The sequence below is a fragment of the Microcebus murinus genome, chromosome 3, assembly GCF_040939455.1.
Source record: "Microcebus murinus isolate Inina chromosome 3, M.murinus_Inina_mat1.0, whole genome shotgun sequence".
NCBI classification, from domain to species: domain Eukaryota; kingdom Metazoa; phylum Chordata; class Mammalia; order Primates; family Cheirogaleidae; genus Microcebus; species Microcebus murinus.
The window spans coordinates 62,031,652-62,051,045 of record NC_134106.1 but is presented as its reverse complement, the minus strand read 5'-3'; the positions used below and the strand labels follow the sequence as shown (position 1 = coordinate 62,051,045).

General features: G+C 36.4%; 1 protein-coding gene across 1 annotated transcript in view; it reads left to right on the top strand.

The window, feature by feature from the left end:
* Positions 1-19,394, top strand: part of M1AP (meiosis 1 associated protein) — an 80,749-nt gene that overhangs the window by 20,414 nt on the left and 40,941 nt on the right. The window contains exons 3-4 of the mRNA XM_012788595.2: positions 10,607-10,792; positions 18,161-18,329. Of these exons, the coding sequence (XP_012644049.2) occupies positions 10,607-10,792; positions 18,161-18,329 (355 nt within the window). The remainder of the gene's footprint in view (positions 1-10,606; positions 10,793-18,160; positions 18,330-19,394) is intronic.

Here is a 19,394-nt window from a genome sequence, read left to right as displayed (position 1 = left end):
AGGATATATTAATATATCAGACAAAGTAGATTTCAGAGCAAAGAATACGAGGTACAGAGAAGACATTATATAATGATAAAAAGAAGAGGAGGATTCTGACCTTGTACCCATTTAAAAAGAAAAAAAAAAAAAAAGAAGAGGAGGGGATGGGTAAATACAACCACAATGAGTAAGATGTGCAACATTTGGGGGATGGACATGCTTGAAGCTCTTACTTGAGGAGGGAGGGGGGCATGGGCAATATATGTAACCTTAACACTTGTACCCCCATAATATGCTAAAAAAAAAAGAAAAAGATTTATTTTGAGAGTTATGAAAATGTTCTGGAAGTAGATAATGGTAATGGTTGCAAAACATTGGAAATATATTTAAAAGACTGAATTGTGCACTTTAAAAGGATGAATTTTATGGTCTGAGAATTTTATCTCAATAAAAAATTTAAAAAGAAAAAAAATGATAAAAAGGTCAATCCAACAAGAAGATATAGCAATCCTAAATGTGTATCCACCAAACAACAGAGCTGCAAAATATGTGGAACAAAAATTGATAGATATAAAAGAAGAAATGGACAAATTCACAATTATAGTTGGAAACTTCAATGCCCTTCTCTCAATAAGTGTAGAACAACTAGACAGAAATCAATAAGGATATAGAAAACATCAGCCAATAGGATCTAATTGACATGTATAGAATATTCCACCAAACAATAGTATGCAGATTCTTTTCAAACACTGTTACCAAAGTAGACCATATCCTGGGCCATAAAGGAAACCTCAACAAATTTAAAATAATTGAAATTATAGGCCGGGCGTGGTAGCTCATGCCTGTAATCCTAGCACTCTGGGAGGCTGAGGCGGGCGGATTGCTCAAGGAGTTCGAAACCAGCCTGAGCAAGAGCGAGACCCCATCTCTACTAAAAATAGAAAGAAATTAATTGGCCAACTAATATATATAGAAAAAACATTAGCTGGGCATGGTGGTGCATGCCTGTAGTCCCAGCTACTTGGGAGGCTGAGGCAGTAGGATCGCTTGAGCCCAGGAGATTGAGGTTGCTGTGAGCTAAGCTGATGCCACGGCACTCACTCTAGCCTGGCAACAAAGTGAGACTCTGTCTCAAAAAAATTAAATAAATAAAATGAAATAAATAGAAAGAAATTAATTGGCTAACTAATATATAGAAAAAAGTAGCCGGGCATGGTGGCACATGCCTGTAGTCCTAGCTACTCAGAAGGCTGAGGCAGAAGGATCACTTGAGCCCAGGAGTTTGAGGTTGCTGTGAGCTAGGCTGATGCCATGGCACTCACTCTAGCCTGGACAACAAAGTGAGACTCTGTCTCAAAAAAAGAAAAAGAAATTATACACAGTATGTTCTCTGACACAAATCAAAGTAGAAATCAGTAACAGAAACATAACAGGAAAATCTCCCAAATACTTGGAAACTAAACAACACACTTCTAAATAATCTATGGGTCAGAAGAAATGTCAAGAGAAACTAAAAAAAACACTAAACTGAAAAAATGAAAACACAAATATCAAAATTTTTGGACTGCAACTGAAGCAATGCTGAGAGGGAAATTGATAGCACTAAACACTTACATTAGAAAAGAGGAAAAGTCAAATAAGTAATATATGCTCCCACCTCAAGAAACTAGAAATGCAAAAGCAAAATGAACTCAAAGAAGGCAGAAGAAAGGAAATAATAATGAACAAAATCAATGAAATTGAAAACAGAAAAACAACAGAATATCAGTGAAACAAAGTTGATTCTTTGAAAAGGTCGGTAAAATTGGCAAGACTGACAGGAAAATAGAGAAAATATAAATTACAAATATCAGGAATTAAATAGGGATATTATTATAGACCCAGTAGACAGCCAAAGGATAATAAGAGAATACTACAAACACCTTTACATACATGAATCTGACAATTTAGATGAAATAGACCAATTCCTTTAAAAGCACACAGTATCACAGTCATCCAATAAGAGATAATTAGCCCCTTAATATTTTGAAATTTTAAAAAAGGGGGGAAGGGTAAACACCTATCAGATACAATGAATACTATTCTGGTGATGTGCACACTAAATGCCCTGACTTCAGTATTACAAAAGGTTTCTGTGTAACAAAAACATTTGTACCCCCTTAATATTTTTAAATAAAAAATATATAATTAGAATGGCCTTTTAACTATTAAAGAAATTGAATTTATAATCTTAAAACTCCTGGAAAAGAATCTCCAGGTAGAAATGATTTTACTGAACAATTCTACCAAACATGTAAAGAAAATTAACATCAAGTCTACATAATCTCTTCCAGAAAACATAAGAGAAGGGAACACTTCCCAATTCATTTTATGAGGCTACCTAATCCCCAAAGCAGACTTGGACAGTACATAAAAAGAAAACTAAAGACCAATATCCTTCATGAATATGGATGATATAAAACTTAACAAAATATTAACAAATAGGATTCAGCAATATATAAAAAGAATTATAAACCATGACCAAGTAGAGTTTATTGCAGGGATGTAAAATTGATTCAATATATGAAAATCAGTCAAAGTAATCCACCATATTAAAAGGCTAAAGAAGAAAATCACATGATTTTATCAACTGAACCAGAATAAGCATTTGACAAAGTTCAACACTCACTCATGATAAAACCTGTAGCTAACATCCTATTTTATGGTGAAAAGTGCTTTCCTCCTAAGACTGGGAACAAGACAAAGATGTCTGCTGTCACCACTCTTATTCAGCATAGTACTGGAAGTCCTAGGCAGTACAATAAGATAAGAAAAGGAAATAAAAGGCATACTGCTCGGAAGGGAAGAAATAAAACTGTCCCTGTTTGCAGATGACATGATGGTCTATTTAGAAAATTTAAAGGATTTTGTACTACCTTTTGAGGAGGAGATTATCAAAGAATTTGTATGCATATTTAAAAACCACCATAGTTCACTTTTGGAGATATACCAAACCTTAAGTCAAATGATAAGAGCCTGGATTCTGTGAGAGGAGAGCTCAGTCCTCAGGTCCTTCCCACTGGCAGTTTTGCCCTTAAAAATTATCTACAGTAACCACCAACCCTCTTATAACAAATGTATAAAACATTTGTTGGTTATTTTCAGACACACAATTCAGACAAATAACCCTGTTTGCTAATACGTTAGTAATATTAAGCAGATATTATGGAGTACTTACTGCATATGAGGGATCATGCTAAAGGTTTTCTTATGAGTTTCACTTTTATCCTAATAGACGTATTTGTTTATTGATATATATTCAATGTAATTTTTAAAATCTATGTTATCTTTTAGCTTATAACTTTAAAAATTATTTTAGCTTTCTTGGGAGGCTGAGGTGGAAGGATCGCTTCAGGCCAGGAGTTCAAGACCAGCCTGAGAAATATAGTGAGATCCCATCTCTACAAAAAAATCAAAAAATTAGCTGGATGTGGTGGTATGTGCCTATAGTCCAGTTACTCAGGAGGCTGAACCATGAGGATTGCTTAAGCCCAGGAGTTTGAGGTTGCAGTGAGCTATGATAATGCCACTGAACTCCAACATAGATGACCAAAAACCAAAAAACAAATTTTATTTTAGCTTTCATTTTCCTTTTTAATGGGGTACTTATATAAGAATCTGTATAAGTCAGTCAGTTTGCCAGCAAGAAACAGCAGATGGCATACTCAAATTGAAAAATTTTCAGAAGAATGTAGAAAGGGAATATTTACATTGACGTAGGCAGAGTTTAAGAAGAGTCAACACAAGATGGTGTGATAGCCATACCACCCCTAAAGTTGAAGAGGAGAGAACTGTCTGAAGAGGGCTGCCTAACAAGATCTGTGGCCTTTGTTAAAGAAAAAATGATTCAGTAACACTTGTTAAAGTATGGTAAGGAAGGCCTTATTCTGGACCATCACAATAGGTATGTTATGATGGTCCTGAATGAAGGACGATGGTATAGGTCCCTTGGATACCCATGGATAGGAATAGGGCCAATGCAATGGGATTTTGCAGTGGGAAAGAGAAACTGGGCTCAACTCTGCATACAGCATGGGCAAGTGGGAATTTATAGCCAAAGAGCAGGATAGGAGTGAGTGGATAGAAAATTATAATACAAAGAGGAAACATAAGGTAAGGGGGATTCTGGTTAACAGGGTTCTTGCTGAACACAGGCCAGGGTGATCAGATATCACCTGGGGGATGGTGGAGGATGAGGAACCCAATCACATATGAAGAGTGATCAGACATGGAAAGTGGGGAGTTCTTGCCAAACTGACTTACCAAGGTTCTTTCCTAAAACAATTTTACAAGGAAGTGTACAGATGGACCTAGGAAAAGGTTCAGAAGCCTAAAGTTTGGTCAAGCAAAAAAATCTTTGTCACCTTCAGTAGAAAGACACAGCCATCCCATGGCAATCTGGTGGGGAGGAAGCCTGGGAAATAAATACCCTGAACTCACTCTCCTCCCACATCCAGATCCGCTGGTGCCTCCCATTGGCCAAACCCAGCTGGAAGCAGGAGTGTACCAGAGCTCATTGAATCAGTCCCTATGGATCAGCTAATGAGGGCACAAAATAGGATATAGAAAGGTAGGGAGTGATCTGAAAGGGCAAATGGAAGATATCCAGCCTAGGTGGTTTCCTGGGAGATGAGCCCATATCCCAAACAAGGGTAAAAGGATTTTTTTTCTCTCCCCAAATGGCTATATTATATCTCTCTGGCACTCCCCCCTCAGTATATTTGACCCTAGTTGAATCCCTCGATCCCTTAATCCATTAGGAAAGGCAACTGGCTTTATGCTAGAAACCACTGACTTGTCTGTCAGGAGCTCAGCTAAGCTGAGAAAGAGAGCTGAGCTGCCAGGTGTCATAGTAAATGATTAAAACAACAACCCAAAATGAAAGGGTTAAGCCTTTGATCACTTTCTGTAATAGTAAAAAGAGTCTAAACTGGGCAAAGTGCCTGTTCCCCTTGTTCAATTTCCCCCATGGGAACTTCGTACTGGTTGAAAGTCAGAGATCAGTACAGATATAGGGGTCCTCCCACTGTTGAAGGAGACCTGAACAAAAGCCTCTGGTAGTTTTATGAAACCTGGGGTTGCAGGGAGGCCAAGGAGAGGGAAGTCCAGGACTAGAAAAGTACTGAGTACTGAGTCAGAGTAGGGAAAAATGTCTTCAAAGTTTCTTTCCACCTCCCTCCATAAGAAGGTCTTGGCAGAGAGCCTGAAGAGGACTTAGCCCAAGGTTTCAGATAAAGAGACCTACGAATAAAGGTGCCAGGGCTAAGAACACAAATATTCCAAGATCATGACCCGCCAGGTGGCCTGAATCCTGACTGCAACTCTCTTTTGAAACTGCAGTGCATTGGCTGTGTACCAAGTCTGATGTGGGAAGGCTAGCATTTCCTCTATGAGCCCTGCCAAGCTGAACCTTCATAATTGCCTATGTCAGGCCTGAGAAAAATCACATATAAGTTTTTAGCCAGGAGTCAGACTCCTCACCGGTTACTCAGGAAAAAAATGCAAGTCAAAATTTCCTTCTAACAGAACAATCCTAGTTAAAAGCTCAAGAAAATTGCTGAAACAATGCTGTTACCTTATATGTAGAACAATCCAATCTTTGCTTAAGGAAAAACATGACCTTAAATCCATTGTCCCTGACCTATATAAATATCTGACATTTTTTTTATTTGTAGAGGCAGCTCAAAATATAAATCTGGAAAGATAGCATGTGGGAAATCTTGCCCTGGATGAACACCTCAATATATCCTCTCATATTTAATTTTTGAGTATAATCAAATAATTCTAAATGTTTTATAAGGAATCATGACAGAGGATTTATCATTAATATTAGAATTCCTTTTATATCTACTGTGCCCTTAATAATTCCAACCAAAATGACTCATTTCCCCTCAAAACAGAATTTCAAAAGAATGCCCTTACTGTGAAAATCTTCTCAATTCTTTTACTTTTTCATGATAATAAAGAAGTTATTTAAATCATATATTATCTAAAATGAGATACTAGGACTCAGAGTGCTCTAATTTAGCTATAACACCTATTTCCTCATTCTTACTAGCTGATATTCAAATGGAATCACTTCAAGGTAACAAATAATAGAGATACAATATATTAAACAGAATAAAGGTAAATTCCAAGAAAGATAATATAATAACTATAATTTATAAATTGAGTGCTATAGGAGAGGGAAAGTAAAAGTAAGAAAAGGACCCCCATAATATGCTGAAATTAAAAAAAAGTAAGAAAAGGAAAAACTAATTTCATAGTGATGAATTAAGAGATATTGCTGGCCGGGCGCGGTGGCTCACGCCTGTAATCCTAGCTCTTGGGAGGCCGAGGCGGGCGGATTGCTCAAGGTCAGGAGTTCAAAACCAGCCTGAGCAAGAGCGAGACCCCGTCTCTACTATAAATAGAAAGAAATTAATTGGCCAACTGATATATATATAAAAAAAAAAAAAAAATTAGCCGGGCATGGTGGCGCATGCCTGTAGTCCCAGCTACTCGGGAGGCTGAGGCAGAAGGATCGCTCTAGCCCAGGAGTTTGAGGTTGCTGTGAGCCAGGCTGACGCCACGGCACTCACTCTAGCCTGGGCAACAAAGCGAGACTCTGTCTCAAAAAAAAAAAAAAAAAAAAGAGATATTGCTAAAGAAATAAGGGAATTATAAATATAGAGTTATATGCCCAGCTAGCTCAGTTGATAGAGCATGAGACTCAAAAATATAATAATAATAATAAAAGAAAAGGATAAAAATAAATAAATAAATATAGAGTTATAAAGATAAACACTAAACAGAAATATAAACTCTCCTAATTAAGACAAGAAAAACAGAAAAAGGAAAAGAAAAAAGGAAAAGAAAATATACAATATAGTCATTTTCCAAAAGCTATAAAAACCATAAAATAATACAACTAAAAATAAACATATCTGTCATATCAATAACTACAGATGTGCTAAATTCACCTATTAAAATGTTTTTTAAAACTTACAGATTTGATTACAAAGCAAAAAACTCTGTTGTTTTAAAGAGACATGGCTACAACAATGTGATTCAGAAAGGTTGAAAATAGGCCAGGTGTGGTGGCTCACACCTGTAATCCTGGCACTCGGGGAGGCCAGGGCAGGAGGATTGTTTTAGCTCAGCCTGAGTAAGAACAAAACCCCATCTCTACTAAAAATAGAAAAATTAGCCAGTCATAGCTGTGGGTACCTGTAGTCCCAGCTGCTTAGGAGGCTGAGGCAGGAGGATCGCTTGAGCCCAGGAGTTTGAGGTTGCTGTGAGCTAGGCTGACGCCACGGCACTCTAGCCTGGGCAACAGAGTGAGACTCTGTCTCAAAAAAAAAAAAAAAAGAAAGAAAGAAATACTAGATTTTATAAGGATATATATATATATATATATATATATATATATATATATTTTTTTTTTTTTTTTTTTTTTTTTTTTTTTTTGAGACAGAGTCTCGCTTTGTTGCCCAGGCTAGAGTGAGTGCCATGGCGTCAGCCTAGCTCACAACAACCTCAAACTCCTGGGCTCAAGCAATCCTCCTGCCTCAGCCTCCCGAGTAGCTGGGACTACAGGCATGCGCCACCATGCCCAGCTAATTTTTTTCTATATATATTAGTTGGCCAATTAATTTTATTTCTATTTATAGTAGAGACGGGGTCTCGCTCTTGCTCAGGGTGGTTTCGAACTCCTGACCTCAAGCAATCCGCCCGCCTCGGCCTCCCAGAGTGCTAGGATTACAGGCGTGAGCCACCGCGCCCGGCCAGGATATATATTTTTTATAATGTTTTTATTTCTGAATCTTAGATAATAGAAGTATAGGACATTGCTTATTTTAAAACATGGAAAGGACACAAAATAGAATAATTCTTTATTCCTTTCTCAAATATTCCTAAAACAAATGGTTATGAATTTCTATTGTCAAATGTGTGGTAATATATGGTCACAATTGTGAATTGAACATGAAGGTCAGTCAGAAGTTGTAGCTGGTCCTGGGTGTCAGAATCTGATATTGATACCTTATGTGGCAGCACCAGGCTGGACTGCTCTGATCACTGGGAAGTAATAATTAGATTCCAGCCAGTGTGGATCATTCTGTGTCTGTCCTATAGTTGCAACCCAACTGCAGACACAAAATCAGAACATTGTGTGGCATTTTTACATATAAATTGTGGTAGAATGAATTTATGACATGGAAATGCCTTGTAGGGTATCACATTTAATCTTGTAAAAATACCAAGGTGACCCTTAAAATTTTTTAATACATATTCTCAAATTGGAACTATTTAAATTACATTTCTTTACAATCTTTTGGATATCTGATCAAGAGGAGACAAGATTTTTCTGTTCATAATGCTGGCAATAAACTCAACATGTGCTGACCACCAAAAAAAAAAAAAAAAGAATAGCATTGATACTGAGGGTTGTGTCATTTGAGAAGTAATTAATTTATATACATAAACCTGAGCTAATTGGAAGAACCCAGCCTGTCCATGCCATTAAGAGGTGCATTTCTAGTTAAAGCTTATGCTTAATGCCAACACTTATTTTTCAAAATTGGTAATATATATGTTGTTTTGATCAATTGTATATTAACAATAATTCTAATAATAATCTAGAGTACCTCTTAGAGCCTATGGTCATAAGAAATTTATTAATAGGCCGGGCGCGGTGGCTCACGCCTGTAATCCTAGCTCTCTGGGAGGCCGAAGAGGGTGGATTGCTCAAGGTCAGGAATTCAAAACTAGCCTGAACAAGAGCGAGACCCTGTCTCTACTATAAATAGAAAGAAATTAATTGGCCAACTAATATATATATAAAAAATTAGCCGGGCATGGTGGCACATGCCTGTAGTCCCAGCTACTTGGGAGGCTGAGGCAGGAGGATTGCGTGAGCCCAGGAGTTTGAGGTTGCTGTGAGCTAGGCTGACGCCACGGCACTCACTCTAGCCTGGGCAACAAAGCGAGACTCTGTCTCAAAAAAATAAAAAATAAAAAAATAAAAATGTATTAATAGAAATCTTGCAATATATAATTTTAATGCAGAGAAGTTTGATAGGATCAATACAAGATTGTCAAGTATAAAATTATTTTACATTATGACAAAACTCTCTGTAGGGAAAGTGAATTGGAAATATGAGTTCAAGGAGAAAAAGGAACACTCTAAATCTCTACCTGTTAAAAAAGGAGCTTATTCATGTACTTTTTAAATTGAATAATGGTAAGTATGAAATCATCATGTATTTAGATTCCACTGGATTATGTTTTAAGGAGTGATGTTACAGTTTTATTTTTAAATCTTGATATTTAAAATATGCTGCAATAGCAAAATATCTTAAAGGTGAAAAAAATAAAAAGAAAATAAAAATTTTCTAAAAAAAATAAATAAATAAAATAAAATATACTGCAAGTTATATCCTTAGCAACTACTTGCACTTGGAATTACAAAATCTAGATATTGACTAAAATGTATAAAGACATACATATTTTTTTTAGATTCTTTTAGGGAATACCTGAGAAGAAATGCTTGAACCCTACTAAGCTATACCTATAGTATGATTTGTTCTCATTTCTTTCTTGAGTCGTTTTCTTATTTTCTTACCTAGATTGCAAGTTCTCTTTGAGTAAGAATTATGTTCAATATTTTGTGTTTTCCCCCAGTGACCTGGGGAGAAAAGCATGGTAAGCAAAGTAAGCAGCTATGGAGCTAAGCAAGGTAGAAGTTGATTTAAGCAGTCTTTGTACTCTGGCAGTATTGTAGCTTGTGCTCATAGATGTTACGTGCATTGCAGATATTGCTCAATTCTGCTCTTTGGTCAGGAAGGTGTCCCCATCCCAAATATGGTTCCTTCCCCCTCCCCCCCCCCACCTGCTAGTGATGTGTGGAATTCCTTCAAATAATGTCACAAATCTTTAGTCCACATTTACCAAAATGCACATATCCTTAGGAGAGGTAACATTGACCTGGAATCAGATTAAACTAGATCACGTCTTAAGAGCAAGTTTTTATAAAGGAGGGTGATGAGAACCAAGAGGTCACTTGTCTGGGGTTTACATGTTGTCTCCTTAAGCTGACTGCAGACTAAGCCAAGTAGCTCTTTTTTATTGAAGTTATCCTGAGGATTGGATTAGGTGTAGGACCTTATCCATTCTCAAATGACCAACCATATCAACATTTCCGGGAAAACACCATTCTTAAATAGAAAAGCTCTTGGTGCGTAAACTGACTGAGAAATGAAGATAATGTCTAAGGTTAATCCCATTTGGCCTCCAGTTTACAGTTCACCCCAAAGTAAAACTAAGTAGTCACAACCGGACCTTCCTTTGTGTGAATGAATGAGTTAAAACACTTCCTTTCTTGTTTCTGTTAACCTCACATAATCAAAATTTTTCTTCCTCCGTTGTAGGGAATATTTTTAGTGCAGTGCCTAGAACACAATAGGCACTCAATAGATATTGATCAAATAAATTTTCAGGAAGGGAAGAAACTCCTGAGGAATTATTCATAATGAATTTAGACTGCCAATTAATCTGAAACCTAGGTCTCTAAAAATTTGTATTTCTAATTCATTTTTCTCTGCAGCAAGTAAAAGGGAACTTTGCTAGATTGCAGGCCTGCATCTCAGAGCTCCGCATGTTACAGAGAGAAGGTTGTTTCAGACCACAAGGCACTTCTCTGAAGCTGGCAGTAGTGGATGGGCTCCAGCAGTTCAAACAATACAGCAGACATATGACCACAGGTGGAGCTCTGACCTACACTTCCCTAGAGGTAAGAGATGCTAGCCTTTAGGACTCCAAACCATCTTCTCATTTCAGGCAGTCTAGGTGCTTCATTGTTTAACATCCTTACATTGTTCATCATCCTTACATTGTTCTCTGTTTGATATACATTGAATGTCATTTTCAAGGCTAGATTTTCTTCAGCTCTCTGCAGGCAGAGGACATATTTCTTTTTTTCCTATAACCTGTACAATTCTTAATATAGACATAGGCATAAAGAGGAGCACTAAAAATATGGAATGAAGTAAATTATAAGGAAAAACTGAAATTGAAGTAAAATATGCCATCTGCCTCTAGATCTTTGGAACTTGTAAAGCACACGTTGAACTGCCTATATTGGTATTATACTTACCTAGGTACACTTAGGAATTCATAATTGTTCTTAATCAAATCTTGGCACCAAATTGAGTAAATCTTCTTAGGATTAACAAATATAAAAATTGCTACTATTCTGCTACCAGACTGAGACAATCTTAAAAATATAAATAAGTCATGGCTGGATACTCCATTGGGTATATGAGTGAGTGTGAGTTAAAACCGTTTCAATTATTATAACCTCAAGGATCAAACAAATGAGTTAAAAAATAATTGTGTGGGATTTCTGGTTTCCAGTTCTGCATATAAGGAGTTTGAAAGTCACCATTCCATTTGATTCCAACAACTAGTCAAAAGCTGAACAAACTAAAAAATGAACATAGATCCTAAGAGAAGTTAGGTCATAGGGCAAATTGCTGCCTCCAAACTTGGAGAAACATCAGACAGACACAGAGAATCACAAGAGACACTGGAGCAGAAACCTCCACTTGACCCAGTAATGGAATAGGAAAACCTGAACTGTAATTGACAAATTGCTGGAGGCTAGGTATGGAGAAGTCTGAGAGTTAAAACTCCAGGGAGACATAGTCATAGAAGGGCCTCCACCACTTTTATAAGTTTTACCACCAGGAACTCACTCACAGTAAATATCAGGGAAAACTTACCTCATGTCCCTAACAGGGAGGAAAAAGGAAACCATTTGAAATGTACCTGAGTATTCTGTTTTTAACAAGTTCTGCCCTCAGGAGAAACTAGTTAAATAGAGCCTAACCTGCTAGAGTTTTATCAGAGCCTAACTGACCTGGGAGAAGGGAAATACCAAACTCCGGCTAGCTGTAACCTTCCACGTAGCAGAAGAGAAATACTCAACTCCACCCCACACTAGCTATCCTGTCCCACTCAAGGGGATGGAGGGGGTCCTGAGAAACACTTGTGAAATTCACAGTCCAGAGGCATAGGTTAACTAAAATACAAAGATCTTATCATAGAACTATAAAATGCTTCCCCTCTCCCTATTCCTTACCACCACATTACTAAAGGCCTACTTAACAGCAGTTCCTTTAGCCTAATACATCATGTTCAACTATCAAGAAGAAATTATAAGGCATCCTAAAAGGCAAAATAAAAACACAGTTTGAAGAGACAGAGCAAGCATCAGAACTAAACATGGCAGGGATGTTGGAATTATCAGACAATAGAATTTAAAACAACCATGACCGGCTGGTCCGATGGTAGTGGGTTATCAGAACTTATTAACATTAGTGTCACTAAAGTTGGTATTCAACCCCCCACTGCTAAATTTGACTAGCTTTTAAAAAAACATTATATAAACTAACTAAATAAATAAATAAAATAAAACAACCATGACTGATATGCTGAGGGCTCTAATGGATAAAGTAGACAGCATGCAAGAACTGATAGGCAATGTAAGCAGGTGAAAATGCTAAGAAAGAACCAAAAAGAAATGTTAGAGATCAAAAACATGGTAATAGATATGAAGAATGTCTGTGATGGGCTTATTAGTAGACTTATCGTGGCTAAAGAAAGAATCTCTGAGCTTAAGGACATACCAATAGAAACCTCCAAACATGAAAAGCTTAAACCAAAATACAAAACCAGAATATAATATCCAAGAACTGTGGGACAACTGCAAAAGATATGACTTACAAGTAATGGCAATACCAGAAGGAAAAGAAAGAAAGGAACAGAAGAAATATTTGAAACAATAATAAGTGATAATTTCCTAAGGTTTGAAATTAAGGTCAGACACCAGACCACAGATCCAGTAAGCTCAGATAACACCATTAAACAGCATGCTTCTGAACAACCAGTGGGTCAATTAAGAAATTAAAAAGTAAATTTAAAAATTTCTTGAAACATGGCCAGGCGTGGTGGCTCACGCCTATAATCCTAGCACTCTGGGAGGCCGAGGTGGCCGGATTGCTTGAGGTCAGGAGTTCGAAACCAGCCTAAGCAAAAGCGAGACCCCATCTCTACTAAAAATAAAAAGAAATTAATTGACCAACTAATATATAGAGAAAAAATTAGCCGGGCATGGTGGCGCATGCTTGTAGTCCTAGCTACTCGGGAGGCTGAGGCAGAAGGATTGCTTGAAACCAGGAGATTGAGGTTGCTGTGAGCTAGGCCGATGCCACGGCACTCACTCTAACTTGGGCAACAAAGCGAGACTCTGTCTCAAAAAAAAAAAAAATTTCTTGAGACAAATGAAAATACAACATACCCAAACTTATGGGATACAGCAAAAGCAGTTCTAAGGGAGAAGTTTATTGCAATAAACTTCATCAAAAAAGTAGAAAGGTCTCAAATAAACATCCTAACATTACATTCAAGGAACTAGAAAAATAAGAACAAGCTAAACCCAAAATTAATAGAAGTTGAAATAATAAAGATTAGAGCAGAAATAAAGACTAAAAAAATACAAAAGATAAAAAAAAAAACACAGAATTGGTTTTTTGAAAAGATAAACAAAATCAACAAACCTTTAGCTTGACTACGAAAAAAAGGGAGATGACTCAAATAAATAAAATCAGAGATGAAAAAGGAGACATCAGAGCCAATACTACAGAGATAGAAAGAATCAAATAGGAAAGCTTAGAAGAAATGAATAAATTCCTAGACATATACAACTTACCAATATTTAATCATGAAGAAATAGAAAACCTGAATAGACCAATAGCAAGTAATAAGATTGAACCAGTAGTAAACAACTCAGGACCTGATGGAGTTGCTGCTAAATTCTACCAAACATTTAAAGAACTAATACCAATTCTTCTCAAACTGTTCCATAAATTGAAGTGGAAGGAATCTTCCAAACTCATTTTATGAGGCCAGCATTACACTGATACCAAAACCAGGCAAAGACACAACAACAACAAAAAAACAAAACTATAGGTCAATATCCTTGATGGACATAGATGTAAAAATTCTTAACAAAATATTAGCAAACCAAATCCAACAGCACATCAAAAAGGTCTTCACCATGATCAAGTGGGATTCATCCCAGGAATGCAAAGATGGTTCAACATACAGAAATCTAAACTTATTACATTACATTAACAGAATGAAGGACAAAAACCATATGATCATCTCACTGCATGCAGAAAAATCATTTGATAAAATTTAACATCCCCTCATGATAAAAACTCTAAGAAAATTAAGTATAGAAGGAACATGCCTTAACATATGAAGGCCATAGTTGACAAACCCACAGCTAATGTCATACTGAACAGAGAAAAGTTGAAAGCTTTTACTCTAAAATCTAGCACGAGTGTGAGCTTCACCTCTTCTATTCAATGTAATCCTCGAAATGCTAGCCAGAGCAGTTAGACAAGAGGAAGAATAAAGGGCATCGAACTTGGAAAGGAAGAAGTCAGATTGTCCCTGTTTGCAGACATGATCTTATATATAGAAAACTCTATAGACTCCACCAAGAAACTGTTAGAATAAACAAATTCAGTAAAGTTGCAGAATACAAAATCAACATACAAAAATCAGTAGCATTTCTAAACTCCAACAGCAAACTATCTGAAAAAGAAATCAAGACAGTAATCCCATATACAATAGCTACCAAAAACCTAGGAATAAATTTAATCAAGAAGATGAAAGATCTCTATAATGAAAACTATAAAACATTGATGAAAGACATTGAAGTGGATAGTAATAAATGTGTTCATGGATTGGAGTAATTAATATTGTTAAAATATCCATACTACCCAAAGTGATCTACAGATTTAATGCAATCCCTATCAAAATACCAATGACATTTTTCACAGAAATAGAAAAAGCAATGCTAAAATTCATATAGAACCACAAATTACCCCAAATAACCAAAAAAAATCTTGAGCAAAAAGAACAAAGGTGGAGGTATCACACTACCTGACTTTAAAATATGCTACAAAGTAGTAGTAACCAAAACAGCATGGTACTGGCATAAAAACAGACACATAGACCAGAATAGAGAACCCAGAAATAAATCCACACATTTACAGGCAACTGATTTTTGACAAAGGTGCTAGGAACATACATTGTAGAATGGACAGTGTCTTCAATAAATAGTGTTGGGAAAAGTGAATATCCTTATGCAGAAGAATGAAACTAGACCCCTACCTCTCTCCACTTACAAAAATCAACTCAAAATGAATTAAAGACTTAAACATAAGACGTGAAACTATGAAAACTAGAAGAAAACATAGGGTAAACACTTCATGATATCAGCTTTAGCAAGAATTTTTCGAATAAAACATTAAAAGCACAGGCCGCAAAAGCATAAAGACAGATTCCATAGATAAATGGAATTACATTAAACTTAGAAGCTTTTGCACAGCAAAGGAAGCAATGAACAGAGTGAAGAGAACATACAAAGTGGGAGAAAATATTCACAAACTGTACATCTGACAAAGGGTTAATATCATAATATATAAGGAACTTAAACCACTCACTAGCAAAAAAAATCCAATTTTAAAATGGGCAAAAAATCTGAATAGACATTTCTCAGAAGAAGACATATAAACAGCCAACATGTATATGAAAAATGTTCAACATCACTAATCATCAGGGAAATGCAAATCAAAACCACAATGAGATATTACCTCACCCCAGTTAGAATGGCTATTATCAAAAAGACAAAAAATAACAAATGATGATGAGAATGTGGAGAAAAGGGAACTCTTACACACTGTTGGTGGGAATGTAAATTAGTATAGCCATATGGACAAGAGTATGAAAGTTCATCAGAAAATTAAAAATAGAATTACCTTGAGATCCAACAATCCCACTACTGGGTATATATCCAAATGAAATTAAATCAGTAAGTCAAAAATATAATGTACACTTACATGTTCATTGCAGCATTCACAATAGCCAAAATATGGAATCAACCTAAGTGTCTATCAACAGATGAATGGATTTTTAGGCTGGGCGTGGTGGCTCACGCCAGTAATCCTAGCACTCTGGAAGGCTGAGGCAGGTGGATTGTTTGAACTCAGGAGTTCGAGACCAGCCTGAGCAAGAGCAAGACACTGTCTCTACTAAAAAAAAATAGAAAGAAATTAGCCAGACAACTAAAAATATGTATATAAAATATTAGCCAGGCATGGTGGTACATGCCTGTATTCCCAGCTATTCGGGAGGCTGAGGCAGAAGGATTGTTTGAGCCCAGGAGTTTGAGGTTGCTGTAAGCTAGGCTGACGCCACAGCACTCTAGCCTGGGCAACACAGTGAGACTCTGTCTCGAAAAAAATAAAATAAAAAAGTTGATTGCACAGAAGTAGTAGAATAATGGTTACTGGAGCCTGGGGAGAGTGGGGGGGGGGGGTTGATGAGGAGAGGTTGGTCAACAGGTACAAAACTATAATTAGATAGGAGGAATAAGTTCTCATGTTCTATTGGACAGTAGGGTGACTATAGTTAACAATAATGTATATTTCAAAATAGCTAAAAGAGAGGATTTTTGAATGTTCTTACCACAAAGAAATGACAAGTACCTGAGGTGATAGATATGCTTATTATCCTGATTTGATCATTATACAATGTATACAAAATATCAGACTGTATCTCATAATTATGTATAACTATGATGTGTCAATTAAAAATAAAATGAAACTTTTTAAAATGGACCAAAGCCCTTAACAGACACCTGAGCAAAGAAAGTATATGGATAGCAAACATCTGAAAAGATGCCCATACCATATGTCATCAGGGAAATGCAAATTAAAACAATTAATACCACTGCATACCTATTAAAATGGCTAAAATCCAGAACACGGATAACACCAATGCTGGTGAGGTTGTGGAGCAACAGGAACTCTCATTCATTGCTGGTGGGAATGCAAAATGGTAAAGCTGCTTTGGAGGACAGTTTGAAGTTTTCTTATAAAACCAAACTTACTTTTACCAGACAGTCCAGCAATCATGTTTCTTAGTATTTACCCAAAGGAGCTGAAAACCTATGTCCACATAAAAACCTTCACAGAAATGTGTATAGTGGCTTTATCAATAATTGCAAAAACCTGAAATTAACGAAGATGTCCTTCAGTAGGTGAATAAATAGATAGATAAACTGTAGTACATGCAGACAATGGGATGTTATTAGTGCTAGAAAGAAATGAGCTATCAAGCCACAAAAAGACCTGGAGGAAGCTTAAATACATATTACTAAGTGAAATAAGCCAGTCTGAAAAGGCTAATTCTGTATAACTCCAATTTTATGACATTCTGGAAAAGGCAAAACTCCGGAGACAGTAAAAGAATCAATATGCCAGGAGTTATGTGGGAGGGAGGGATGAATAGACAGAGCACAGAGGATTTTTTAGGGCAGTGAAAATGTTTTGTGTTATATTATACTGATGGATACATGTCATCATACTTCTGTTCAAACTCACAGAGTGTACCATCAAAAGGAAACCCTAACGTAATCTATGGACTTTGTCTGATTATGATATGTCAATAGAGATTCATCAATTGCAACAAATCTACCACTTTGGTGGAAAATATTGATAATGGGGGAGGCTATGTATATGTGTGGGCAAGGGGTATATGGGATATCACAATACCTTCCTTTTAACTTTGTTTTGAACTTAAATCTGCTTTAAAAAATAGTCTTTTAAAATAATAATTGTGCTTTCATCTGCATCCTTCTTTATCAATCAAAAACATATAAGTGCAAGAAAAATTGCATATATTTAAGAGTTTCAAAGTCTAAGAGAAAACTGCTAATAGAAACATAGTGTGTTCATTCTGATGGAATAAAACACTCAAATTATATACAAATACCTCAATATCCCATCGGGTCAGATATATTGATCAAAAGTAAGTACATTTTAGACTCAAAAGAGCAAAAGAAATAGTGCAACTGGATCCAGCTTGAACAAGAAGAGAAATCTGAGTTAAATCCTCTTGGCATTAACCATAATAGTCACCACCACAGACTTCTGCTGTGTTTATCCTCCAGATATAAACTGTTATGTTCCTCACTCTATACATCAGGGAGAATAAACCCATTGATACTTGGATTTATTTTCAGATTACTGTTCTGACTTCTCAGTCTGGGAAAGAGGTGGTCAGACAATTGGAGGAAGGGTTGAAAGATACAGACCTAGTCAGAGTCAGGAGGCTTCAGGTTGTTGAAGTCACAAAGGGAATCCTAGAGCATATGGACTCAGCATCTCCTATTGAAGATCCCAGCAATGATGGTAAGAATATTTTTTTAACAAGGTAAAAAGAATGGTAAGAATTTTAATGAGTCATCTTTTATAGGTCGGGAAGATTATTTTCTACAGTCTTTTTATATTCTTAAATAGTGAAGCCAGCAGATTTCACTGCAGTTCAGACATATGTTTCTAGGTATTGGAATTGAATTTTTTAAACAATTATTTTATTTCAGAAATAATAATGCAAACTGAAATATTATAGGTATAAAAAGTAAAAATTCCTTTTCATAATCACTTTAAAGAGATTGGGGTATCCTTGCTAACATTCCTGTATATATATATGTATACATACACACACACACTTAATATTTTAATGGGATTATGATATACCTAATATTCTGAAAACTTTTTTGTTAATGTATATTAAATGTCTGCCATTTTTAATGGCTACATGGTTTTTTATTGTGTGGTTATACCATAGTTTATTTCTTTAATCACTTATTAATGAGCAATTTGATTTATTACATTTTGCTATTACAACTAATGCTGTATGAACAGACTTATATGCCAGGGCTGACTTAATGAGCTAATGACCAGTGTAGTCACACAGAGTCCTTAGTGCAGAAAGGCCCCATGCTTGGGATTTAAAGCTCTTTGGTTACTGTCTTAAAATTCTTAATAATTTTACCTCTGAATTTGTGTTTTGTAAGTGAAGTTTGAAGGAATAGTGGAGCATGAGCCAGGAGCTGAGAACCTTGGCTTACACATGCCCTGCCTTTTGCCTCCTTCCCACCTCCCCAGAATGGGAGCTCACTCATGTGCCAGCTCACCAGCCACCCAGTGACCACTGCTGGCCTCTGCTCCCCTGCTGGGCAGGAGCCTGGACACCTGGGTCAAGGTCAGCATACATACCTTTTGTGCTGACTTGCAGGAGGAGGGCCCCAGGCACCTGTGAGGGTTCTCACTAGCTTGGCAGTTATCCTGGTGCCTAAGGGAGTGTGACATTAATAGAAAATAAAAGAAAAACACTACAACACAATGAAAATGATGAATAAGTTCTAGAGATCTGGTGTACAACATTATCCCTAAAGTTAACAATACTGCACT